Genomic DNA, 27,870 nt, shown 5'->3' with positions numbered 1-27,870 from the left:
TTTCTGTGACAGTGTACACTGCATGGAATCTGAAATGATTTGGGTATCAAAACTGGGAAGTTGTGGTCTAATGGTTAGAGAGTCGGACTCGTAATCCAAAGGTTGCGGGTTCGAGTCTCGGGCCGGCAGGGATTGTAGGTGGTGGGAGTGAATGTCCAGCGCTCTCTCCACCCTCAATACCACGACTGAGGTGCCTTTGAGCAAGGTACCGAACCCCCAACTGCTCCCCGGGTGCCGCAACATAAATGGCTGCCCACTGCTCCGGGTGTGTGTTCACGGTGTGTGTGTGTTCACTGCTGTGTGTGTGCACGTTGGATGGGTTAAATGCAGAGCACGAATTCTGAGTATGGGTCACCATACTTGGCAGTATGTCACTTCACTTCACTATATCAGGGGTTCATATCTCAGTCATTTCACTTGGCTCATTCAAGGGATCGAAATCATCAAAGCTTTCATTAACACCAGCATGAGGATATACTCCTGACCATGTATCTCTGACTCAGCATGCCTGTAAAACAGATGAGACAGTTGTGTTTTATAGAGTAATAAATGCTGTTTTCTAGTGGTGGATAATGTGCATGCATTGTTCCTAAATAATCTACAAGAAAATATTGCTCTTGAAAGGGTTTGTTGGTGAAAAACTAACGATTCAATCATAAAATGTAAAATTTTAATAAATATTTGTAATATGTGTGTGTGTGTGTGTGTGTGTGTGTGTGTGTGTGTGTGTGTGTGTGTGTGTGTGTGTGTGAATATACAGCCTATATGCATGACGTGACCAAACAGTATCAATTCACGTCATTATTAGCTGTTGCTTTGATATTTCCTTAATAGAAAACCAGTTCTCACCAGCTGTTTAGAAATTCACGCTTAGTCATTTGGGGTTTTTGACAGTTAATTTGTCTGTTGCAGAATATTGCATCAGGCAGAATGAATGCTAGTTCGACTAGTTATACACAAGACGTACGATTTGGATTATGGGCCATTTGAGTCTTTATCATACTTTTGAGTGGATTGTTATTACAGTACCAGTACAGGTTTAAAAGGGTATTAAACTTTTAGAGAAAAAAAGGAATAGACTAACGCACTGCAGAGCTTCTTTTCTCCTCGGGCTTTAATCATAACATTCGTCATCAGCCCAAGTCCCTCTCTCTCTCTCTCTCTCTCTCTCTCCCTCTTCTCTCTCTCTCTCTCTCTCTCTCTCTCGCTCTCGGGGGCTGGTCTAACTGAAAGGAGGTGGGTAGGAAAGGGGCGTGAGATTATAAAACCGAGTATCGTCGTATGTTTTTTTTGTACCTTCCACAAATTTAGTCCCTACCGCCCACAGCCACTATCTGCTGCTCCCGAAGCAGAGGCTCATACAACGGCGTCAAGCCTGGAGCTTTAAAGACAACAACGGGGTAAGCTTTACATTTAACTGATAGATCGGGCTTGACAGACGAGCAGACTCAACATGGTTTTGATTTTAAAGGATGCGGAGCAACGGTTGGATTTGGTTCACTGTTGGCAGATCTCTGGAAATGTCTAGAAATTAACTTTAGCTCAGTTTATATATTGCTGCCATATGTCTTTGCGTTTCTTCACGCTGATGCTGCAGCGGCTGCATTGTATTTTGTTTTTGAATCATTCATTTTATTCATTCAGTGTGGTGCTACGAGTGCTTGTGATTTAACTTGATAGTCGCCTAAAGAAAATAACATATGTCGTTCAGTGGATAACGGACGGAAATCGCGAGCTTTTCCTACTGGAGTCATTCTTGGCACAAGTCTCCGGGGCAGGTCCCTGCTTGTGACGTGACTTGCATTTACTGCGTCTGTGGTCTTAATTTATCTGTTTGACGATTTAAAGGGCTAGTCCACTCAAAATTCAGATTTGTGACATTTTATCTTAAACTCGTGTCAGACCTCTAACGTTATAACTCTTACTTTGTCGACACACAATGGGGACATTTTGGAAGAAAGTCTTTGTATTCATTGACCATGAATGGTGACTGAAAATGTAAAGGCTGTAACTTAACATAACAACTCAAATCAGCATAAAAGTAGTCCACACGACTCGTTTTTTAATTCCAAGTTTTCTGGAGCCACACGGTAGTTATTGTATAAAAACAGACCGAAAATGTAAAGTATGTGCATGAGAAGTAGACGTATGAATTATTTGAATCGATTCTGTTGATCCTATTTTTAACACCGGTCTGGGCTGCGCTAAATGATTCGTTCATAAATCGAACCGATCCGGTTCTCGAGTTCAACTCACTGACTTATGCTAAGTGTTATAGTGCTTAGTGTGTGATTAAATACATGGCCAGATTTACAATGAAGCTAAACTATTTTTCTCCCTCAGGTACCCCGTTTAAAGCACCACGGTTCCTTAGACATTGGATTAGCTGAGTGAAGTTTATCACTAAAGCTAAGACCACCGTTGTTGCCGCCATCCACCAGTCCCACAAATCAGAACAAAATGGTGCAGAACAAAATCACCGAAGTTACCGGATTCCATCGCTCTTTTAAGGTGAGAGTGTGATCTCACTCATCTCTACTGCTGTTGCATGAATCAATATTTAATTGTTTTGGCATCAGGCGTTGGATCATGTCACATAATAGGCACAAATGTTTTCATTTATTTATACTTGGACGAGTTAAGAGGTCAGGTTTATTCCATTGCATAGGGTATCAGAGATCTTAGGACATTGATTAAACATTAAACTGAATGCCAAGAGTGAATGCCTTAAGTTTTTCATTAGAAGCCTAGTAATAAGTAAAAGCAGGGCATTTAACAAATGACTGATGAAGTCTTGAATAATATATATATTTTTTTAATCTCCAGGGCCAAAATCCCTTTGAATCTGAGGGATTTTCCAAAACAGGATCCCATCTCCTTGAATCTGCCTTCAATTTTGATTGTTCCGCCCGAATTGGTAATTTGTTGTTTTTTATCTAACTGTTATGGAAAATCCAATAGGAAGACCTGAAAGCTCTGCCTGTGATTCATGGCCTTACACCAATATTTACATATTTTACCTTTAAAGATTAGGGATGAATAACATCTGCTTGTTTTTTTCTTAGTATGATCCTCTCTATGGCACAATCTGTATTGTTAATAGTGCTATGATTTGACTTGTGGGTGTTTGTATGACAGCATATCAGGTTTTTTAAATTGGATTTTTTTTTCTGTCGTGACACACAGACATGACATCCAGCCAGCCCATCGACATCCCAGATGCCAAAAAAAGAAACAAGAAGAAGAAGAGATGCAGGGCAACAGACAGCTTCTCAGGGCGATTTGAGGGTAAGTGCATATCAGATGGTGTTAAAATTTCACCAGGGAAATTATTCAAGTATACTTTTACAATTCGACAGGATAAAATGGGTTCAGTAGTGTAATAACACTTTTGTTTTGATTTCAGATGTTTATAAACTGCAAGATGAGGTGCTGGGAGAAGGGGCCTATGCCAGAGTCCAGACCTGCATCAACCAAATCACCCACAAAGAATATGCTGTGAAGGTAAGATGCTTTACAGGTTACGTGTGTTAAATTTGTGGTGTAACTTAAAATAGCAGTTGCATTCTGTAAACCGATATTCCATGTGAAGCATCCTTGCAGATAAGGCATTCGAGAGCTATTGTTAGAAAGGACTTTCCCTTTGATGCGGTCTCTTGGAAATTGAATCAAATGGGTTACGGGAATGATATTTTAGTCTTTGGCGAGCAGACGTGACTGTAACTGTTTTGTGCAGACTCGCACTGTTTCATATGATTGGTGAGGACATGTTCGATTCCTGCAAGCTGTGGATGGTGAGGTCACGCTCAGGCCACACTTGGGTTTGAAAATCTTAATATTACAGCATTCATTATATAACATGTTTTTAAAGAATGGTGATGAATAGTATTTACTGTGTAGTTTATCTAAGCCGTTTCTCTTAACCGCGTGATGATGTTGTTCACAGACACGGATGTTTGAATACACAGTCCCTTTGTTGTGCTACTGTAGTTTTACAAGTTACAGAGCAGACTTAGCGGAAAGACTTTATTGTTTTTGTTAGACCGGATTAAAGGCCAACCAGTCAGCGACTGGAACGGTCACATGCTCTTAACGTTCATTGCTTTTATTGGCTGGTAGATTGTACCATGCCGGGAACATAATGTACTGGCAAGTCTGTCGAAACATAAACCTCAATAGAAGGGGGGGCTAGGGTTGAGTTAAATCCTTGAAGTGTTTACCTACTTTTTTTTTTTTGTCTTACTCGCACATTGTGGAATGTAGAACAAAAACATATTAAGAAATGTTCATTGTGTGCCAGAAATATGTTTTGTTTTTACTTGCTGATTTGAGGAAGCTCAACTGTTGTGACACTTTGCATGTTTTGTTTTGTTGCAGTAAAACTTTACTGTAACACATCAGTAATACTTTAATATTTTTATAATTTTAATATGTACCTTTTTTACATTTAACAGATTTTTTTTTTCCTAAAGAGAAGTAATATAGCATGTTTTATTTAAATATAAGGTGGTCGTATAAGCCAGCCACACAAAGACGATACAATGATTTAGGGATGCGTTTCAATCCCTGAGGGGGGTGGATCATTACAACCATTAGGTCAGTTTATGCTGGGATGGGTTTCAGACAACTCTCACCAGATGTCCTACCAACCCCCTCCTCCTCTTTGCGTAGTTTGTGTTGGGGGGAGTGATCTGTGGCGTCCCGGTCTGAACAAAAGGAAAGGCTGAATGAAAACAACCCCAGTAGTTGCTTTAGCTGGGCCTGGGTAGTGTTTACAAGCGTGGTTTGATTGACAGACGGCGGTTAGACTCTATAGGGCCCCTTCTAAATCTAACATGGAGATTTATGGGCACTCTCGCTTGCATCGTATAGCATACAATGTATTTGCCAACATATTGTGTAAACCTTTCTGTGCAGCAAATAACATGTTTAGACTTCAGCAAATAGGTGAAATCTGTCACCACATCCCTCCGGTTCCCTCAAGCATTTATAATACTCTGTCATTTTTTTTTAATTCATTTTTTTTGTGGCTTTTGAGTAGATTGATTGCTGACTCAGCCGTGTGGCAGCAGCCCTGGGGTTTTTGGGAATGCGCTGGCCCGCAGGCCTCATTCTTAACCCTGATACACATTGTGTGCTCGTCTCTCAATAGCACTGCTAATCCAGAGAGCTGGAAGAGCCGCACAGAGTCAGGAAAAATAGAGGCCCAGCATGGGGGAGGATGTGATTCAATGTCAACAGTAACTTTTGCTTGTGCATTTGGTTGTTGTACTCGGGGATTAAGTGAATGGTGTGGGCCCCTCATTGTCACTTTTTAATGTAGTTTTTGGGGGGGATATTTCATCCAAGAATAAAAATTGTAAATAAAAATAAAGTTTTTACTCACCTTTATGTTGTTCTAAACATAAGACATTCATCCTTCGGTGAACCAAAAAAAATATATTTTTTTTTCGATGGCGAAATCAACATTAAACATTTTAAATTTGCACATCTACTTATATATGTATGCATATCATACATAAAACGCACTTAATAGTTCACTTTTTTTTTTTTTTTTTTGGTGAACTATTACTTTAAAGTTGTTTAATTTGTAATCAGATGTTCTCTTAGATTAAGGGCCTGTTTTCACCTTAGGATGTTGTTTTTCATTTGGCTTTGATCCTAACCTGCCATTTTTTTTCACTTTGTAGATCATTGAGAAAAGGCCAGGACACAGCAGGAGTCGTGTTTTCAGAGAGGTGGAAATGCTGTACCAGTGTCAGGGGCACAGGTAACCTATTCTTTTCACAGGCAATGAAAAATGTGTATGTTGTGCCTTCTAATGGGGCAATGTGGTTTAAACTCAATGTTGTCTTTTGTCCACCCAACAGAAATATTCTGGAGCTGGTGGAGTTTTTTGAGGAGGAGGACAAGTTTTACCTTGTGTTTGAGAAGCTGAGAGGAGGTACATGTGTTTTCTATAGTGTCATGTTACTTTTGAGAAACACTACCCAGTCTCCCCTGGGCCCAAAATTAAATTGAGACCCCCTCCATTGAAATGTGTAGATCGCGTGCCTTGGTGTTAATGTATAACAATGTGTTTTTTTTTTTTTAAGGCTCTGTCTTGGCCCACATTCACAAGAGGAGATACTTCAGTGAGCAGGAAGCCAGCATTGTGGTGCAGGACATTGCGAGCGCACTGGACTTCCTTCACAATAAAGGTACGAGAACGCAGACTGGGAGAAGTGCTTTAGGCCTGGATAAGGGAGATAAGAAGATGGTGTTACACATGGGGGTGGGGGTGGGGGGGGTTGGTTATTATGGGAGTTGTTGGAAAATGTATCGAGTTGATCATATTTCATCAACTAGCTTGAGGGATGCACACTAGATTTCTTCCTCATTTTATTCCTGTCAGTACTGTTGGGTGAGGGGATGCTAAGCTAAATTTAGTAGCACTTAGCAACAAGCTGTTTTGGAAACATTCACCTATCTTTGCCCCAGTCAACAATCCTCACTTAACCTGAATACCAACACAACTAACGCATGACTTGTGTTTGCGCTTTTGCAGGAATGGCCCACAGAGACTTGAAGCCTGAAAACATCTTGTGTGAACACGAGGACAGGGTGAGTCTTTTACAACAGCATGTTTGCCTAGTAAGAGCCTCAGACTATACTTTGCATTTGTGGTCAAATTTTATCGGATGATTTGAGGTTTCCAAGCAGATTGTAAACACTCAGTCATGCTCAGCAGCTGTGGATGGAGTCATTTCTGAGCAAAGGTTTTTCATCTGATTTCCTGTTGATGTGTTTCTTGCAGATTTCGCCTGTGAAGATATGCGATTTTGATCTTGGCAGCGGAATTAAACTCAACAGTGACCGTTCACCCATCTCCACTCCAGAGCTCCTCACTCCAGTAAGTGTCTTTGTGACCCTAAACAAAGTATTGTATTTGACTGAGAAACAAACATAAGCTGTTAACAGCCGTCTCCCTGTTGTTTTGAAGTCTATGGATAAGATATACACATTGCCAATGTCGTTTCTTATCAGGAGGACCTGCTTTAATGCAATTGGTCGATGTTGAGTGGTGTCAGTAGGATAGCTCATTCTGATTGGCTGATTTAATTATTCTAAAGACAATGATGAAGGAATGGTTTTATGACTCCAATTTAAAGAAGCCAAACTCTGTTTTGAGATAGTGGAGCAGCAGTGCTGAGTCCATTCTTAATTTATCTGTATCAGCTTTAACTTATTTCTAACTTGCGTGCGTGCGTGCGTGCGTGCGTGCGTGCGTGCGTGCGTGCGTGCACCTGGTATTCATCACGTCCTGGGGACCAAATGTCCCCACAAGGATAGTAATACCAGTAAATCTTAATCTTGTGGGGACATTTTTTGGTCCCCATGAGGAAACAAGCTTATAAATCATACAGCATAAAGTTTTTTGAAAATCTAAAAATGCAGCATGTTTCCTGTGAGGGCTAAGTTTAGGTGTAGGGTTGGTGTAGGGCAATAGCACATACAGATTGTACAGTATAAAAACCATTGCGCCTATGGGATGTCCCCATAAAACATGGAAACCCAACGTGTGTGTGTGTGTGTGTGTGTGTGTGTACAAAGATCTGTCTTCAGCTTCATGGCTTTGAATAAATGGGGCAAGATGGGCTAGAACAGGTGATATGGCAGGGTGGACAGTGAGAAATCCTCAGCATGAGGCTTTCAGTGTGTTGGATCCGAGTTAGATCCAACAGCTTGTTGAAAAGACTATTTGTGGACTGAATGGTTAAAGGGTGAAAGGTTCTAGTGTATCTAGTCCGTAAACAATGTGGAGTTTGTCTTTATGCCCTGTGCTTGCTGATGGGCAAATAGTCACGTGTGATTGTGCCTTAGGGGAGAGGGTTTGATTTAATGCATTGCATGTATTTAAAGGTATAGGAAATTGTCATTTACTCAAACATGTAGGACTTTCTTCTGCAAAACACAAAATCTGTCCATGTTCATTGTGTGCATATAATGTAAGTCCAGTGTTTTTAAAAGTTAAAACTGTTAAATCATTCTTCAAAACATAATCTTTTGTGGTTTTGAACAACGTTAATTTTTAATTTTGGGGGGGTTAACTATCCCTTTAACAGTTCAGTTCTAGTTGTGCACTTAGAGAGACCTTGAAGCTTCTAGATAGATACAGATTTGTTAGAATGTTTTGTTCTTGGCTATTTTTTATTTTCCAAGAAGCATGCACTCATTCGGAGTTGCAGAAATGCGACCCCTTTTGTCAGGAAAGGATGGAATGTTGATCAGAAAGTTCTTTATGCTTTTTAAACTTTGAGCCAGTGCTTATATAGTTCCAATTTCTCAATTCCTTGTGTACTTGTGGAAAGCATGAGGGAGGACAAGAATTCAACCCAAACAAACATTTCGGGCCTTTGTGCTCCAATTTCCTGTCGTACCTTCTCCCTTAAGCACAGTTTAGACAACATTTCTCATTTGTTTTTGTCTCTGTGGATTTCCTCAAGCCTGTCTGGGCATTAGTCTTTTAGTCAGTGTTACCACCCCACACCTAGCAACTGTTCTGTGATTGGTTTGGTGAGAGGGAGGATGAAAGAGGGAGGAGCATCTAGTGCACTCTGGTCATGCACTCAACATGTTTTTCTTGGGCATGATTCCAAGGATCTTATCAGGGGTTTTTTTTCACTGCTAGCTTGATATTAACTATTTGTTTGTCACTAGATTGCTTTGCCGCTTATAGGATTTTACCTTTTTTTTCATTCCTTTCGTTTTACTCTTACCGTAGGCTTTTGTGGGTGTTCTTACCATAAATGCTTCAAGAAAGTCATGATTTCTGAGAAGTGCATGCACTTTACTTCCTGAACCATATAGAAAATTGCTTTCTCTTGACAGTTTTGCACTGCATATACTTCTATATTGAGTGTTAACCTATAACCACAGGGGAAATTCATACATGTATAGGTGACTCGCTCACTCGGCTGATGCATGCCTTACTGCCAACCGCAAAAACACATGAACCGACTGCACGACTGCTCAAGCCAGTTTTCCCTTCCTTGGAAAGCCCCATATATAATCTGCTTGTGTTAGATGCTAGCGTCTGCAAGTGGCTGATGCAATGCTATGCTAGTCTTACAGCTGAAGTTTGTCTGGTAAGTGAAAATCTGCTGCGCCGTTATCATTCAAGGCCCCCCTCCCTCCCTCTTATCTCAAAGACACAGAGATAGGCTTGCAAGCGAGTCAGAGGAATATACTTCGATTTTATAAAATGCATTTGAAACTGCTGCAAAACATAAGCCCTAATTACAGGTCTCACTGTTTCCCTGGTTTCTAGAAATTCAATACAGTTTGGGTACACAACTGACTAGCTACATGCTGTAGCAATGTATATGTAGATCTGGATTGGTTGTTCTTTCTGAAAGTCTTTTGTTAAGGAGTGGGGGTGGTTGTGAAGTGTTCACATGAATGTGAGGGTGTTGAGAGGCGGTGAGCAAAAACAGCCGTGTCGATGGGGGTTGGGTGCAACAGTGGAAGCTTTTGTCTGCACTCGGATTCCTGCACTGCGAAATAGCATTACATAAGTGCAGGGAGGCGAAGCAACAACGGCAGCTGGGTTGAGGATAACAAAAGAGACTAGCAAAGCAGACCGACCGCTTCCTTTAACCTCAGAGACACAAACCAAAACATGACCGTGATGCACTTGAACACCTGTGAAAACATACAGAGGGGGGTTGGTCATACCCGTCATTGGATTTGCAGCATTATTGATTTATGCCCACTTTTGAACTTCAACCTCGTATGGTAAATTATTGTAAGTTCTTATATGGGCAAATCATGTAGGGTTCAGATATTGGCCTTGATGCATTAGAACTGAAGTGTACAAATTCAGGAAAGATTTGTCATCTCTTGGGAAAAAACGCTAAAGCAAGTTATTTTGTAACACTGACCTCAGTCTGAATTGCATAATTATAGGGGCTTAATGCAGTAAGATGGCCCAGCCCATTGAGAAAAACTAAAAGAAACCCAGATCCCTCCAGAAGAGTCTTTGTCCTACTGAACTGTTACTTCAGAGAGGTTTTATCCTTTTACAACAAAGATATGTGGGTCTGTGAGCTGATGTTGCTGCAAACTGAGTGTGTTGCTGTTATGTAATAAAGCATGGTATGTGGGTTTTTTGGGACGCCCAATCCTTTTTTATTTTTTTTCCTGTCCCAATGCGTGACCTAGATTTAAGCAGAGGCAGTCGGAGCCCGAACCAACACTACCCCCCGCCTCCATCTGTGACATAACAATCGTTATGTGGTTACTTCATTTAAGGTGTTGTATGCCACCGTCGCATTTTCCATCTGGACTGCTGCACAAATGCGCTTCATGAGCAAGAACCGGGGGTGAATACTTTAGCATTCAACTAGTTAATCTGTCGTCAACCCCCCGCTCCAGCTTGGCGCAGTTTGCTGTTTACCATGTGATTCTCACGCTGTCGGTCTCAGACGTGCTTAGGGGTCCCACAGAGCACATGATATTTGTCAGCTGAATGCAAGAATGTGAACAAGGGTGTCTACAGTGAAGGGGGGGGGGGGGGGGCTGTAGAAATTGAAATGCAGCTGTACATAACCAACACATGCACTTTCTATTGTTTTTTTGCACAGCCAATGTTACTGCCAGTTCAGTGACTGAAACGCCCCAGGTGCCAGTTGATTACTTTCTTTTCACCCTCTTTTTCTTACTCTCTCACCTTAGTGTGGATCTGCTGAATACATGGCGCCGGAAGTTGTGGAAGCCTTCAACGAGGAGGCCACCATCTATGATAAGCGCTGTGATCTTTGGAGCCTGGGCGTCATCCTTTACATCATGCTGAGCGGTTACCCTCCCTTCGTGGGCCGCTGTGGAAGCGACTGTGGATGGGAGAACGGAGAACCTTGTCAAGCGTGTCAGGTACATTACACACCCTGTTGCACTGTTGTAAACCTATGTCAAAAGTATCATATTCATGTGCTGCTCAATGAATAAAACTCATCTCTTGTTTCTTTTTACCCCCCCCCCCCCCCCCCCCCCCCCCCCCCCCCCCCCCCCCCCCCCCCCCCCCCCTCTAGAACACCTTGTTTGAAAGCATCCAGGAGGGCAAATATGAGTTTCCAGAGAAAGAGTGGGCTCATTATTTCCTCCAGTGCCAAAGACCTCATTTCCAAACTGCTTGTGCGGGACGCCAAGAAACGTCTCAGCGCTGCTCAGGTTCTCCAGCACCCCTGGGTACAAGGGGTAAGGAACCGAATGTTTCAATGAAACTTAAGTGTAATTTTAGTAACTTTAGACCGTATCTTCATGATTATTTTTTTAACTGTCGTCTTTCTTTCTCCAGGGTGCCTTTTGACTGTCTCCCTTCCTCCATCCTGCTGCAAAGGTAAGCTGAGTTTGCACCAGCTTTTTCTGCTAGTGAATGCAGCTTGTAGCTTCCTCGTCAAGCTAACCTTGTCCTTTCCGTCCATGCTCCCAGGAATAGCAGCACTAAGGACCTGACGTTCTTTGCGGGCAAGGCTGTTGCCATGAACCGGCAACTAGCCAAGCAAGATGGACCTAGAAGAACAGCAGCTGCAGGACACCCCTCAGGTCGTTACAGCCGGTGCCACGTCCATGCGCCTCTCCCCTCCCTCCAACTCCAAACTGGCCAAGCGCAGACAGAGGAGTAGCCTGCTGAAAGGAGCGCCCGTGTCTGCCTCCGAGCTCAGGCAGCTCCTGGCACCGCTGGTCATTGTAGGAGACTGTGCTTGATCGGTTGAGCTGTGCTCCCCGTGAATAATTTTCCAAATTCAAATGGACAAAGTATCTGCTACCTTTTGTGCAAATCCCTCTGTTTCTTCTACCCATTTGAATGGGACCCAGTCCCTTTCTACACAATGGTTCAGTTTGTGCCTGTTGCAAATCCAGTTTGCTTCTTTAAGCACTGGAGCAAAAGCTCCTACAGCACTTTGATCAGCTCTCGACAGCATGGGAATTACCTTGAGAGCTCAAGGCAAATGAACTGGACTCTGTTTAGGACAGAGATTGGGTTACACAAGCCATTCGGAAATTTGTCTAAAGGTAGAGTGTAAAATACCAGCTCAGACACCAAAGGTCTAATACCTCCCACCCCCTTTCCCGAACCTCTTTTTGTGCTGCTTCCACGTTACAACTGGATCCACTGTGAATTTTCTCTGTGAGAGATACAACTGCGTTTGTTTTTCAGGAAAGTTCTTCCTGTATGTGTGTGTGTTCATATATCCCCCTCCCCTTCAGCAGATACTGAAGATGCTGGTATGTGCTTATGCAGCCCTGATGAAGGCTATTATGACTTGCATTACTTCAGCAGAGATCTTGTATAAGTGGAGCGAAGCTCTGATAATAGTGCCTCACCTAACTTAATGCATCGCTGTCCTGCATCCACAGCCTTGTAATTGCGTCAAGAAATACCCCTGACCATTAAGAATAGCTAGTTTTTTCTGTTATTCAAGCACTTCCAGAGTGTGTCCTTATAGCTAGACTATCCCAGCAGTCTGCTTTCGAGACATAGGTTCCCCTAGTTGAGGAACCGGTAAATGCATTTAATTTCGGGTGTATGTGAGGTTTTTGCAAAGGAAAACTTTGCAATTGGAATTGCAGCATCAGATGCATCCAAACTGATGTCTAGGAAGCTGTAACTGTTTCCTGTAAATTTCACCCAAATCTTATCAAAAACCGATAAGAGTGACTATAAACATTTCCGAGCACGCTAGGAAGCGACCAGATGGTTGCACAAGCACACGTCTGCCAATGTGACTACATGAATGACAATTTTCGGTATCAGAGTGTACCCCACTTTAAGGGGGGTGATTATGGTACAGAAATATCAAACTGTCAGATTGTGGATGCCACCAGAAAGCAAACTATATAAATATTAAGAGGGGAGGGAGAGATTATTTTCAAGTAATATAAAATAAAAATTAAAAAATAAAAAAAAAAAATCGAAAAAGCATTCCAGCAAAAGTATTAAAAAAAAAATCTAAACAAAAAAAAGTCTTCCAAGAAAATGTAGCTGTATGAGTGAAATGGTCTAAGAAAGTTTACTTGTTTTTTTTTTTTTTATATGTTAATGGTTGACTCCAATAGTGTGCCACACTGATGTTTCAAACTTTGTTTAACTTTTTATTGAAAGAATATTATTTTCTATCTTATTTTTATGCAGGTGCTGTTCAGGTGGAACGTTTTCCTTTTTTTATAGTTTTGTTACTTTATTAATGTTGATTTAAATGCTGTAAAGAGCGAGAAGAGTGTATTTGAATGTGACTGGAGTTAGGGGAGAAAGGAAGGATTAAAAAGAAGGAAGGAAAAAAGACGGAGTCATATAATCTGTACAGATCTGATGTTTTACTGTTTTTGTTCTTGTGTTGGAAATGACTTCAGGGTTGTTTAAACTCCCCTTTTCTCTTAGAAACCATTGGTGGCTTGATCGTTTTAGGAAGATGCAACAATTTTTGCCAAAGTGCGCTCGTTTCTAGGATCGAATGCACTGCGGTGTCTGGTAGTGCTGATCGTGGATCAGCTTTAGCCTTTCCCATGCCAATTCATAAGACACAGCATACTTGGTTGAGCTGAGCACAGACCATCATTCCCTCTCCGAGGTGCAGAGAACATTCGAGTCCAGACGTCTGGATTCAGATTAAGTCTTTCTAAATTCTGCAAGCATTAGTGTCACCAATGGAAGTTCAAATTACCCAAGCATATGATCCTGTTGAATGTTTTCAGAGTGTCGCCCGTTCGCCCCGTCGTGTTGCTCTGAGATGCTTTGAGAAACCTAATGGCAGTCCTTAGATTAGAAGGGCCCATTATGCTGATTATTATGACACTGATTGTAACCTTCATTGATTTTTGTCTTTCTTGCTTTAAGAATCTTTTTACAGATGCATCTTTGTGGGTTTTTTATGTCTTATAGTAAGACTTGAATTGTATGTGCAGCGGTTTCCTCATGTTTTGTTCAGGAAACTTCTTTTGCTACGATGTACAAATGGCAAAAACAAATTTTCATAAGATGAGATTTAAAGCAATCTTTGGTCTGGAAAGTACCATTTCCGCCACTTCTGTTCAGTATTTTATCTTTCTCCTTGGCTTTGGTATATTGCAGATATCCCAAGTGATTGGGTTTGTATTTTCTGAAGAGTTTGTGGCGCTTGGCTGGTCCTCTAAAGCCTGTGTGCCTCTGACAAAAGATTCACCACTCTCTTACCCATAATGTAGTTATGGGTTGCCTTGTATGAACAGATCTGACTTGGATTCTCAAAAATATTTGAGGGGATGTAGAAAGTTCTCATTCAATGTTCCTGTTGTACACAGCCCAATTTTAGCCATTACAAACAAGTATCTTAATATGAAGTTTCTTTGTTTTCTTTTATCCCAACCCAAATATTATTGGGATAAAAGTATTCAGGTGCACAGTTGTTGTTTATTTTTAATTTTTTTTTACAATCTAATGTGACCCTCTAGTCTGAAGGCTATTGTTTTAGGGGTTTTGTCAGCAACGCTTATTAAGAACACTGTTTGTCATTGGGGAAAGCCTGAAATGGGGTCTCATTTGGGGCAACAGGTATTGATTTTAAAAAGCACTTTACTGTACCATGTGGTTGACTGCAGTTCACTCGAAGCTACATTTATGACTGTTGTGACAGAATTTTGTATTGTTTTGTACAAAACAAAAATGCAATAAAATGCTTTAAACAATGTTTTTGTGTTGTCTTGTTTCTGTAAAGCTGAACTTTATCAATCCCACCTCTGCCTGTGTTGACACAGAATCACGAGCCTCGTATCACATGCTGATACCACAAACATGGACACTTCTAATAAAGATCAATCTCTTAAGGTCCTCAAACTGACTGATCCTGCTCGCTATCACCTGAGCATGAGTCACATGGTGCATCACCTCGCTAAGTCAACATTGCTAGAGCTGCAGTAGAGAAGTGCTGTTTTTTTTTTTTTTTTTTTTTTTACTTTAACTTTACAGGGCCAAATGCTTCTTTAGAGAGTCTGGTGCAAACACTAAAGGTTAGCCAGCCTACGGTTGCCATGGAGATTTCAGAGCAGTTTAGCAGCCTGCTGTAAAATTGTGGGTTGAACATGAACATGCAGAGAGAGTGAGTCCACAAACTGTTTGGATCACACTACTGTGCATCCTCAGATTCACAAGTGTGCATAAACTGAGGGCCATTATAATTTTGTTGGTATTATTAACATTATTTATATAATCACTTGAATGGACTAAGTACTAAAAATGTGAAATGTGAAAATAGGTATTTTTGGTGCTGCAACTAGTCGCCATTAATTTAAAGTTTTCAACCATTTTAATAGTTTTTAGGTTAAATGCCCCTGCAGTGTGACAAATTAATTTTCTAAACAAATATTTATATGTAGTCTGTAAATTAAAATGTAAAAAAACTGCATGTAGAATAATTAGAAAATTGAGTGAGAGGGCATTTAGGTGTGTGCGTGCAATAATAAAAACAAGTTATTCTATTTTATTATTATTGTTATTATTAATATATTATTAAAAATAACCAATTTTATCATGTTCTCTCTCTCTCTCACGCACACACACACACACACACACACACATGTTGGTTTTTGTGGTTTATGGGGACTCTCCATAGGCGTAATGGTTTTTATACTGAACAAACTGTGTGTGCTATTGCCCTACACCAACCCTACACCTAAACTTAGCCCTCACAGGAGACGTTGTGCATTTTTAGAAAAAAAAAAAAAAAACACCATTTAGTATGTTTTTTAAGCCTTTTGAATTACGGAGACATAGGCAGTGTCCTCATAAACCACCTTCATATTGTAATACCTCTGTCATACCCATGTCATTATACAAATTTGTGTCCTCATAAACCACATAAACATGCACACACACACACACACACACAAACATGACATGACAGTGACATAACTGCATTTTTTGTTATTTTTAATATTATTAACTATAATTATTATTATTATTACAAATAACCAGAATGCATTCTCTCAAGTTTTGCACCATGACAATAGAGGTTCATACCTCTTCATGCCTATTACTATGGTATGTCTCCCTCTAGTGTTAGATGAGCACTTTCTTTCACCAATGATCAATTCTCTCTCATTGGATACTGGAGACTGTTTGAAGTAATTATCCTGTCACTTAAGATATGTTATTGTTTAAAAATGTATGTAATTTGCCAATGATAAATCAGGATTTCAATTGGATTCAAATTATACTCTGTTTCTAATAGGCTGAGAAGTCCTGCTAATTAAGAGTAGGAATGGCATGCAGGTGTGCACACTTTTATAAAAGTGAGAGCAAAAGCACCACAAGAGAATTTGGAGTATGGAAAAGAAAGAAAGACAAAAAGGGGGAATTTGATGTTGGTTAGTGTCTGAGTGAGGAGTGTTTGTGGATTATATTTGCACTTTGCTTTTGTCTTTGTTATTGGACTCACTTGCACGTGCAAATGTGTATTTGAATGTATAAGGGTGAGTATTGTTTCACTAAGTGTTAACTGTGAGTTTTTATTCTTAGAACGTATTCCTATTAGAGTTTCAAAATACAAGTGTTTAGAATTTATAGTCATTATGCTGCTGGGAAGATGGTTTAAAACTTTGACTGACTGGTTCCTTGTGTTAAACTAGTCAGGTTAGGAGAGGGAAACTGTCCAATCAGTTTAACACCAGATTTTTGAGGCCCCCCGGATGTCTCCTGTATTTGTCAACTGAACTGCACACCTACAGTTGGCCGCTTGTAGAAAATCTGGACAGTGCAACTATCAGTTTGTGAAGTTACTGTTGTCCAGACTAAGGGATCTACTATTTTTTTTTTTTTTTTTTTTTTTAAATCCAGGTGGGCTTTTTTTTTCAAGCTCGTTGAAGACTGAAGAAGCTCAACTGGGGATGAATAAATTGAATGCCATCTTCCATTCCTAAAATAAAGCTATTTTGGGTGTCGTGTCAGTTATTATGAACCCTTCTCAATGTGTGCACTCCTTCACACTCACTGCATTGACATTCCGCCACAGTTATAAACCTTATGTAATGGGCAAGCCGTTGCACTTTACTCACAAAGAAACTCACAGGCTTAAAGCAACATATTAACAGGTTTAAAACACACTAATTTAAAATAAAGCAACTGCTTGAATGCAGAAGCGCGACGCAGATACCATGCTAATTCTCACAGGCAGGTTGTTCGGTCAACTATATTACGTAAAGAACGCGACGCGCGCTGAGGGCCTCGTGCTCGTCTGTCGCGCATAAAATATGGCGTCGTAGGAAGTCTGTTGTTGTCCGAAATAAAGTGGCAACATACGGATATGCAAATAAGCACGCATGTAGTGGCTAAAACATACCAGTTAAAAAGCAGATAACGTGACCGTGGTTATGAACCGCGATGTTGAGATCGACGGGGTTCTTTCGTGGGATTGACTGCCCGTTTTATTGTGAGAATAATAATGGAAAAGCTGGTGCAGATGGGTGCGCCAGACCCTACTGTCACTTCAGACACAGCAAACAAAGACGAGGCTCCTCTGGGATATACGACATCAAAAAGACTAAAGCGCTTTCTGCGAGTCCAAACGGTGAATTAAAATGTCGTTGTGGTCTCATGTTTTCCTTTTGTTCAAGTTCTCTTTAGGTTCATGTACATTTAAATGCACAGAAGCTTTCTGCTGAGGAACAAAGAAACCAAAACAACCCCAGCATTGTACTGTCATATGTCAGAGATGTTCAGTTTATGTATTAATAAACAAGTTTCTATAGCTCTTACTGTTATTCTATAACTCTTTTACTGTTCTCAGGAAACTTTGATGCTTCAAAAATACGTTTGTTTTTGTTTCATGAAATTGTTTCTGCAGTTGTCTGTGCGTGTGTATATATTTGTTTTGATTGTGTTTAAATTTCTATATGTGTGTGTGTGTGTGTACATATATATATATATATATACAGGATACATTATATATTGTTCTGATTCTGTGATTAATTTTTAACTGTATCACATCTTGTGACTTTCGTTTACAGATCAAGGATATGATCCATTCAGTCCAGAGGTTGTAAGACCGGGGAAGCATTATAATGGGGAGCCACCATCGAGCCTGTCGACGGGACAGGATGTGGACCTGGACACCATGGAGTTGGAGTTGGTCAATCAAGCCATTGAGGCGGTTCGCAATGAGATGGAAAGGGACAAGAAAAAGCTTTCTCAGATCGGCGATCAGGAATATGAGCCGACCAAGAGCTCTGTTAAAAGACCGAAACCCACTGCATCATCCCATCAGGGCTACGATCCTGGAAGCTATCAAATGGGCCAAGCTAGTGAATACACCCCATCCCCTCGCTCCAGCAAATACACTTTGGACTCAGAGAACACTAGTACCAATGCACTGGAATATGTGCCCACTGCTGTCTCCAAAACAAGAATTAAAAAGGCATTACCTCCACCACCGTCCCATGTAAAGTGTAAATACACTCTGGATAATTCCAAACCAAGCACAGACATGGAGTACGACCCTCTCTCGAACTATTCAGCTAAACCGACTGTTAAAGAACAGAAGACTTTGTGTTCAGAGGGAAAGGGGAGAAAGAGGTTTCACCGTGAAAAACAAGGGGAAGATGAGGAATATGTTCCAACGTCGAAGAAACCTAGGTTGACGTTACCTAAGGCAGATGTCCCGAAGTACACTGCAAGTTTCTCTGAATCCGATGAGGAAAGTTCTGGGACAGAGTATCGCCCGACGTCCATAAGACGTATGCAGCGCAAGGGAATCAACATCAGCTTAAAACAGGAACAAGTGTCAGGTGCGAAGGGACCGCAAAGAAATCAGGTGTCTAAAACTGAGGATGTTTTCTCACAGGGTGAATCAGATGATGTAGAGGATGTAGACAGGACAGACATAAAGATAGACAAAAAGATGCCTGTGAGTCAGTCGAAAAATATAAAATCTTATAAACTGAAAAAAGAGGAGAAAGAATCCAATAAGAAGAGTCAAAAAGAAAGGCGGGAAAGTTCAAGTGCCAACAAGACATCGAAGAATTCAAGTCAAAAAGACAAGAACCAAAGTAAATATGAGGACAGAGTCAGCAAGTCCAAGGAAAAGCTGCGTAAAGACGGATCGAAGTCAATGAGTACTGATGAAAAGAACAAGAAAATAGTTAAGATGAAGAATGAACATAGCCACAAGGAAAAAGATAGAGGAAGTGGCGACATCAAGAAGCCCAAAATGGACAAACCTGTGAAAACCGATAAGGTGTCGTCCAAAATCAAAGACCAGAAGAACGGAAAACTTGAGAGCAGCACAAAGGGCAAGGACAAAAAGAAAAGCAGCCATGGGAGCAGCAGCACTAAAGACAAAAGCAAAAAAAGCAGCTCAGTCGTTGATCACAAAGAGACAAGTGAGACCAAACAGAGGAATGTGAGTCACATAGACTTGTTCGGTGCTGAGAGTGCTGAAGAGGATGAGGAAGATGAGAGGATAGTGAGGAAGTCTGCTTCTGTTTTTAAACGGGGAAGCCTCATGAATAATAAGAGGAAAACATCTGAAGATACATCATCATCATCATCGGAGGATGACTCTGAAGTGGATGATGATGACGACGGTGGTGGTGGGGATGAAGCAGTGGACTACTCCTGTCTGCAGGATGAGATGGAGTACGATTCGGACCCGATGGAGGAGTGTCTGCGGATATTTAACGAATCCAAAGAGGTGAAGACGGAAGACAAAGGGAGACAAGCAAAGCAGGTACCACACAGAGTTCTTATTTATTTTATAATCATTTCAATCATTTCAGTTACTCTAAAATGCCGTTATGGAGGTTTGAGGTTGTTATGCAAATTTTTACTCTTGGTGGAATTTTCTGGCTTTTCTGTTGCAACTGAAGTTTCAGTTTCACTTTCATGTGTGTGTTTTTAGCCTTCAAGGGAACAGGAAGAGGTGGAGGAGGAAGAAACAGAAAGCACTTTAACTACACTCTTTCCTGGCCAGAAGAAGAGGGTGTCACACTTTAAAGCTCAAGGAAAGGTTAGTGTTGGAATGCATGTTCTGACATGTCTGACATATTCTCTCCTCTGATATTGGTTCCCTGCACTGCATATTTGCAAATTAGCTGTCTTTGATTTGCAACAGTTAGACCATATGCAAGTAAAGAAAAATATGTAGTAATTTATCCACTTACAATACTGTTCAAAATTTGGTGTCAGTAAGAATTTATTTAAATGTATACTTGCAGAGACAGTAAAGACATTTATAATGTTAAGCAGCACAACTTTTAACATTAATAATAATAGGAAATGTTTCTTAAGCTCCAAATCAGAATTATTTCATAATGGTCATGTGACACTGAAGACTGGTGTAATAATGCTAATAATTCAGCTTTGCCTTCACAGAAATAAATTACATTTTAAATTATTTTACAACAAAAAGCATTTATTTTTAAATTGCATTAATATTTCACAATATTACTTTTTCAATTAAATGCAGCCTAAAGTGCACCTAAATAAGGTTCACTTAAAAAATTAAATTGAAGTAGAACAATTGTTTAATAATTGTTTTAATAATTTTCTTCATTCAGTCTGAGTCATCGCTGAACGCTGTGCCGATGCCGCAGCGCAGAATGACAGCGCAGGAGATCTGTTATCAGCGCATACAGAAGGCCCAGAAACAGGCGGCACAGCTAGCTGCTGCAGTAAAGGCAGCGTCTGCATCGACCGACCCAAAACTGGGGCTCTCTGGAGAGAAGCGTCGGGTGGCGCACCGGCCAAACGCCTCCTTGCCCCCAAAGCCTGGTATGAGGGGTCCTACATTCAGTTACCGCAGGATTAAGTATTAGGAGTTAAAAACACGTTTTTTTTGTAGGACTAGCTGATGCCAGCAGTCGGGTGTTGTCACCCACCAGGATGGTGACCGATCAGCTTTCAGTCAAAGCTCATACATCGGCAGGCATCCTGTCAAAGACCGCATCCACAACAGTGCAGAAAAGAGTGGCACACACCCCCACCATGAAGGTAACGTCGCCCTATAACAGAACTATAATGGTGTTCTTGAATGTCCCCAATAAACACTCTGTATTTTCTGCCCATCACAGAGCTCTGCCATGAAGCGTCCTGTCATTCCTGCAGAATTTGGGGCCAAGGTGCCCACTAATGTCCGCCAGCGTTACCTAAACATCTTCATTGATGAGTGCCTGAAGTTTTGTTCCTCTGAACATCAAGCTTTTCAGATGGTATGTCACCTTCAGATGGTATGTGTACCTCTATAATTCTATAATAAGTCATAATTTACTCTCCCTCATGCTGATGCTAATGTGTATGAGTTTCTTTTGTTTTGTTGAACACAAAAGAAGATATTTCGAAGAATGTTGGTGACCAAAGAGTTTTTTCATACTATGAAAGTCAATGGCTACCGTTAACTGCTTGGTTACCGACATTCATTTTTGGCTGAACTATCCCTTTAATGTCAACTCCCTTATATATATGGATCTCTTCTTCACTCTCAGGCTCTGGAGGACGAGAAGGTGGTGTATGACAGGAGCAGCAGTAAGAACATCTACCTGAATGTAGCTGTGAACACACTGAAGAAACTTCGCAGCAAGAGCACACCTACGTCTCCTGTCATCAGTGCGTCTAACACAAACACACAGATTAATACTCCTGTTATAATGTCATTTCTTCTTTGTATTTATTTGCTAATTAGCAGATGTTCATCTGAAGTGACTGAGGGTACACTAACCATGGGGTTAAGACTGAGCCTTTCTCAAGGGAATAACAATAGTTTATCTGTTTTGTCATTAATCTGCCGCCAACTGTTATATTCAGTGTTTTACACTGATATTGATAATGAAAGAGAAAGAGAAGATTCAAAATTCTGAGACATATTAAAAAGTCTGAAATTCAAAATCTAATTTATACCTGGGAATAAGCAAAGCTTTAGGGTTTTGAAAAATCTAAAACTGACAAATGTTATGATGTAAATAGAATAATAAAAAAGATTTAACATTTGATTAGTGGCGTAATAATAATGCAGAATAATCATATTTGTGTAGTTCATAATGCTTATGCTGTTGTCAGACTGACATAAAAATGAGATTCTGAAACTGATGTAAATTCCACTTTGCACTAAATTTTTACTCAAATTGTTATGCTGACTAATTTAAAACTAAAATTAAATTTAAAAGAATTTATTATAAATTACATGTATTTTCTTTATAGTGTAATTAAAATATCTTGTATTATTTATGGATTTATGTTACATGTTATTTCTCAGAGAGCCCGGCGGTATCAGTGAATAGAAAGTCTCAGTCCCATGAAGGAGTACTTGGTGGACGTCTTGCTGCCAAAACCAGCTACACAATCAACCGCTCCGGTAAACAGCAGGATGTGGACCCTAAAGGTACCTCACTACCACTTAAGTGTTATTATTAATAATTTTATTACATTTCATTTCTAGTTATCTTTATTTTTATTACATGTTTCGTTATAATAATTGTAGTACTGGAACTTATTTGATTTTGCTTAGTTTCCAAAACAGCATTTCTATTATTCATTTAGGTTTTTTAAGTTTAAGTTTTTCAGCTAATATTTATTTTCAGCTTTATGTCAATTGATGAAAACTATTTCTTATTAGTTTTAGTTAACAGTAACAGCCCTCTACCACCTTTTTTCTGATCTCGCATCATACTGTTTTCAGGTGCACTTCTTTACAAAAAACTGAAAAAATATGCAATGACTGAAGAACAGCTGCAGGAGCATGGTTACCCCAGACCTCACCCCGAGATGTCGGGTCACGCTGTCGTCCATAACCTCCCAGAAAAGAAAAACAATGACTGTAAAGTTTATTTTTATGGTCTTAGACCAATTTCTTGTTGCTACTTCTTCACAATACACCTTATAACAAAGAGCCAAACCACTAGGTGGCACTATGCTCAAATTTTAATCACCTAATCAGCTTTTTATGTACTCATTGAACATAAGTTGCATTACTTTGAACACCTGTACATTTAAAAATATATTCCCTGTCCATAACATTTGCACTTTTGATTTTGATTAATTGTCCTGTATCTCTTCCTTAGCTTTTTCCAAAATCTGTTGTCGATGTGGCGCCGAGTACAAGATAAACGCTAATGGCAGCTGTGTGCGTAAGGAGGAGTGCAGTCACCACTGGGGAAGATTACGCAGAAACAGAGGTGGGTGTGTGTACATGTAAGACAGGATGAGTAGTCTGCAATGACAATTTGCCTCATGTATTTCTCTGTATGTGTTGCTGCTAACACTGACATGTTTTTGTGTCTTACGTAGTTCCAGGAGGTTGGGAGACACTTTACAGCTGCTGCTCTGGTGCGGTTGGTTCTCCTGGATGTGAAGTGTGTAAAGTAGGTATCATCGTGGATCTGTAAATATTGGACCTCCCACAAAAATGTCCTAAATCGAAAATAATAAATGTTCCTAAATCTGAACCTAAACTAAGATTTAAAATGTACTATGTTAAAACATAATGGATTATGTATTATAGATAATTGATTAAGCATTATATATAATATCAAGTAAATGTAGTTATTTTATATATCTCAAATTGCTGAAATGCAGAAATCATTGCAAATCTGCAATAATAAAACACCTCCCACAAAAATGTCCTAAATCGAAAATAATAAATGTTCCTAAATCTGAACCTAAACTAAGATTTAAAATGTACTATGTTAAAACATAATGGATTATGTATTATAGATAATTGATTAAGCATTATATATAATATCAAGTAAATGTAGTTATTTTATATATCTCAAATTGCTGGAATGCAGAAATCATTGCAAATCTGCAATAATAAAACATCTCCCCCCACACTACACTAATTATTTTGTCATGAATATACGCTAGTCAACATTTGAAGTGGATCAAAACCTTTCATCAAAACCTAAAACCAAAATGTGTTCTTGTCTTAGGACAACTTTGATTAACTTTTTTGATCCACTTCAAATGTTGACTATTATATACTCTGATATGGTGATAAATAAAAACATAAATAAATAGACTTTGTTTTTCATATGTAATAATGTTTTTGCTGATGGTCGGAGTACAGAAGATAAAATAGTTTGTACACGCTGCCTTAAGGTATCTTTTAGGTTCAGAAGTCTTTTGCTAGTTGAATCCACTGGTTGAAGGAGGCAAAGCTTTTAATAAGGTGTTTAGAGTAAGTATTAATATAGCCTACTAAAATCCATGCTCAGTAATGTGTCTCTGAGGTCTCTGTAGGATTACAATACCTGTTTTTGCTGTTCCCTCTTCCTTTAGCAACATGTACAAGATGGCCGTAAAGAGTCCTTGGATGGTTTTGTGAGGACTTTTAGTAAACCATTGCCAGTAGATGGAAATGGAGGTGTCTACGCCTTGGACTGTGAGATGGTGAGAATAACAGTTATTCAAACACTTCCACACTTATTTTAGGTGGATATAAAAAGCCTGAAGAAAACAGGATGCGGTCTAAAGTCTGATATTAAACATACTTCAAGCCGCTTTAACTCTGTATTAAATCTAATTAAATACTATAACTTTTTCATCTCAATACTTGTTTTATAGTGCTACACAAAACAAGGTTTGGAGCTGACCAGAGTAACCGTCATTAACTCTGACCTCAAGGTTATTTATGACACATTTGTCAAGCCAGGCAGCAAAGTGGTGGATTACAACACACGGTAGGAATTGTGTTAAGAGATCTGCCATTCATTTGCATTTCAGTTTTTCTAGTTTGAGTAACACCCGTTTGTGTTACTTCCAGGTTTTCAGGTGTGACACAGGATGATCTGGAGAACACCACCATCACCCTGAGAGACGTGCAGGCGGTGCTGCTGAGCATGTTCAGTGCAGAGTCCATTCTAATTGGACACAGTCTTGAGAGTGACTTGTTTGCGCTCAAGGTACACCCAAACACTAGAGCAGCATGATTAATTGTTAAAAAAAAAAAATCACAATCTCGATTCAAACAACCACGTAATCTCATTTCTAAATAAAAACGATTCTCCTGTGTATTGAATCTTTGAAAAATTCATACCAGAACTCTGCATTCGCGTTGCCGCTGACACAGACAGAGCAGTTACCATGTTAATTAATAGCTTCACAAACAGATTTTTAAAAACAAGGTATTATTTTTAAAAACAACATATTATTTCTCTCTTACAGTCATTCATGTTATCACAGAAATACTGGCATTTAAGTTTATAGATTCGATATAAACATTGATGGTAGTGATCAAAATAAAGAAAATCCCAGCTTTTGAAAGTAACTTAGCACTTCAAATAACGTTTATTACATTGTTTCAGTGCCACTAGGTGGCGACAAGTGATGTTAAAAAATGTATTTATCATTGAATCATTCATTCAAGAGATTTGTTCAAAAATACTGATTCATATAGTATTGAAACAGGTTAAGTATTAATGAGTGAGTCATTGAATAATTCATTCAAATTAATTTTTCATAATTTTAATATTAAAAATTGGTTCATTAAATCTAGACTGCAGCAATTAATATTTTGCCACAGCCTCTAGTAAATAACACATTATTTTGTTAAGTTCAGAGTCGTGGGAGAATCATGATTTCTATGTGAGACAAAAAAAATTGTGATTCTCAATTTATCCAGAATCGTGCAGCTCTACCAAACACTATTTGTACTGTCTTTATAATAATCCAAAACCTAGTGTGTTGCGTGCCTAGACAGCATTTTTTAGGAATTTTAAGTGTGCTTGTAATACAAAGGCTTAAAAAAATACCTAAATATTGTAAGCTTGCAGTAGTATATGCAATAAGGCATACTAGAGTTTGGAACACTGCCATTTCTTTTTTGTCTTTTAATCAATGTTTATTAACATAATGGTTCTGTGTTTACTAGCTTATTCACAGCATGGTTGTGGACACCGCTATTGTGTTTCCTCACCGCCTGGGTCTGCCCTACAAACGTGCCCTGCGAAACCTTATGGCCGACTACCTCAAACGCATTATACAAGACAGCGGTGAGGATATTAGTAATCTGCACTAATTTGCATCATCTGCATGAATCCAACCTGAATGTACAGGATATATTTCACCCAGGAAGAAAGGAAAATTAAAATAATTAAACTCAGCTCATTAATAAGGACCATTAAGTTTTTTTTTACATTGTGATATTATTGTCATCAAGAACTGTACTGTATGTATAGTCATTAGTGTTGTCCCATAACTGTCTAGACACAATTTATGTTTATTAAATGAGAATAAATTAAATTCAGTACAACAAATGCTGCCATTATATAAATACTTAACAATTTAAAGTATGAATATACTTATATATATAATATTATATTATATTGTATTATATATAGTTTTTGTTTCTGACGTGGATATGAGATTCACCTTCTTATCTAGCTGAGGAAGGAATGTATTATAATAATGCTATATTATCAAACCCACATAATAACATGTGATGCATAAAGGCTCTAAATAACATGCTCTGGACTGTCTCTGTGTTTCATGTCTCGTTTCCTGTCTCTTTACAGTTGGAGGGCACGACTCCAGTGAAGATGCCCGGGCCTGCATGGAACTCATGATCTGGAAGATCAAAGAGGATGCCAAGGTGAAGAGATGACCTCTGACCTTGCCAGTTCTATCATACTATGTTACGACCTGGAATGATTTTCGATGAACAGAGCGTCATAGAGGAAGAGTCACTGAAGCTCTTCATAATGGGCCGTGCGTCACTTGGGTCGGATAAACTGCGTCAGAGTAAATGCTGCAGTTTGAATGAGGGGGGAAAGAAAGAGATGGACTGACACAAAGGCGAGGAGACCTGGACGGATAATGTGATAGATTGCAAAGCCTAGACCACCATGGCTCCTAGCAACCAGAGCTAGTGCCCTATCAAACAAGCAATCCTAATTCCCACCATGCTAAAACTGACCTAGTGATGGCCAATATTATCACAAGTGGACATAGATTGGGGTGTAGGTAATCTTTTGTTGAGTTAAAGTATTCTCTATTTTTTTCAGCAGTATTTTTATTTTTTCAAAGACCCTAGTCCACCAAATCATCGATTGTGATGGTGTTTTAATGTTCACTTTAGGTGATGTGGCTCCTTGAAGGTCTATGTGTTGCACTCTAAGGTCGTTTGTGATATAAATGTATATTGAATCCACAATTATACTTGAAACCATGTTTTTTCAACACTTCCTCTAGTAATAATGTATAGCAATCCATATACTCAAAAAGTGTTTTGTTTAGCTGCGAATATGTAAAACTAGATCACTTTGGCATTTTCATGATCCAATGCCTTGTAAGCCAGACTCAGTATTCTTTTCTGTACTCAAATTAGTACAATTTATATACACATTCAAATTTGTTAGTGATTTATTCACACAAATCATGAGCGGACAGGACAATACGAAAAAAAAAAAAAACAGTTTACTTTGATTTACTTTTTAATTCACTTTAATTTGCATTAAGCAGTTTAAGCTATTCAATTCAGTATATTGTAAACTGACACACTAAATGTCACGTCATTCCTTTAGGCCTGCCACTTTAAACACGTTACTTTTAAAAACTGCTACTAAAAACATAACTTTCAATAACTGTCAAAACTAAAGATCAAGATGGCTGTGCAGTGATTTGTAATGTTACTAAATGGCTTGACATTAATGCCATGTGCTGTAAATAAGTTATCTAAACTGTTTTTGTAGCCGTTTAGTTTTGTTTTCAATTAAAAGCTATAAATAAAACACAAAAATCACCTATTTTTACATACTTTTTTAATACCCATCTTATCATTCGTATATATTTATTATTATATATAAAGTATTACATATTTTAAAAAGTAAATACATATACAGTGCCATTTAAAAGTTTGGTGTCAGTATAAGAAT

General features: G+C 39.2%; 1 protein-coding gene and 1 pseudogene across 3 annotated transcripts; both read left to right on the top strand.

Annotated features, from left to right (window-relative positions):
• Positions 1-1,248: 1,248 nt before the first annotated feature.
• LOC306848696 (MAP kinase-interacting serine/threonine-protein kinase 2-like) lies at positions 1,249-14,705 on the top strand (annotated as a pseudogene). Its single transcript, XR_013786022.1, has 14 exons — positions 1,249-1,400; positions 2,344-2,511; positions 2,827-2,917; positions 3,187-3,288; positions 3,407-3,504; positions 5,691-5,770; positions 5,871-5,944; positions 6,096-6,200; positions 6,548-6,603; positions 6,797-6,892; positions 10,717-10,911; positions 11,070-11,235; positions 11,336-11,377; positions 11,471-14,705. The product of XR_013786022.1 is annotated as an MAP kinase-interacting serine/threonine-protein kinase 2-like (transcript).
• A 2,524-nt stretch (positions 14,706-17,229) lies between these two features.
• On the top strand, positions 17,230-27,740 carry LOC306848695 (RNA exonuclease 1 homolog). 2 transcript variants are annotated; one of them, XM_079383399.1, is made up of 16 exons: positions 17,230-17,579; positions 18,019-19,736; positions 19,908-20,015; positions 20,566-20,779; positions 20,850-20,998; positions 21,079-21,216; positions 21,490-21,610; positions 22,257-22,382; positions 22,680-22,817; positions 23,062-23,175; positions 23,288-23,361; positions 24,278-24,388; positions 24,563-24,678; positions 24,762-24,900; positions 25,869-25,989; positions 26,512-27,740. In XM_079383399.1, exons 1-16 carry the CDS (start codon positions 17,393-17,395, stop codon positions 26,598-26,600), a joined length of 3,663 nt encoding a protein of 1,220 aa, XP_079239525.1. In that variant the 5' UTR covers positions 17,230-17,392; the 3' UTR covers positions 26,601-27,740. The 2 variants fall into 2 exon arrangements, with proteins under 2 accessions (XP_079239525.1, XP_079239524.1); XM_079383398.1 differs by having other exon boundaries at positions 17,239-17,579; positions 21,079-21,234.
• Positions 27,741-27,870: the final 130 nt, after the last annotated feature.

Source organism: Barbus barbus, assembly GCF_936440315.1.
Source record: "Barbus barbus genome assembly, chromosome: 28".
NCBI lineage: Eukaryota > Metazoa > Chordata > Actinopteri > Cypriniformes > Cyprinidae > Barbus > Barbus barbus.
The sequence above is the reverse complement of the archived record's forward strand: the minus strand, read 5'-3'. Positions and strand labels throughout refer to the sequence as shown.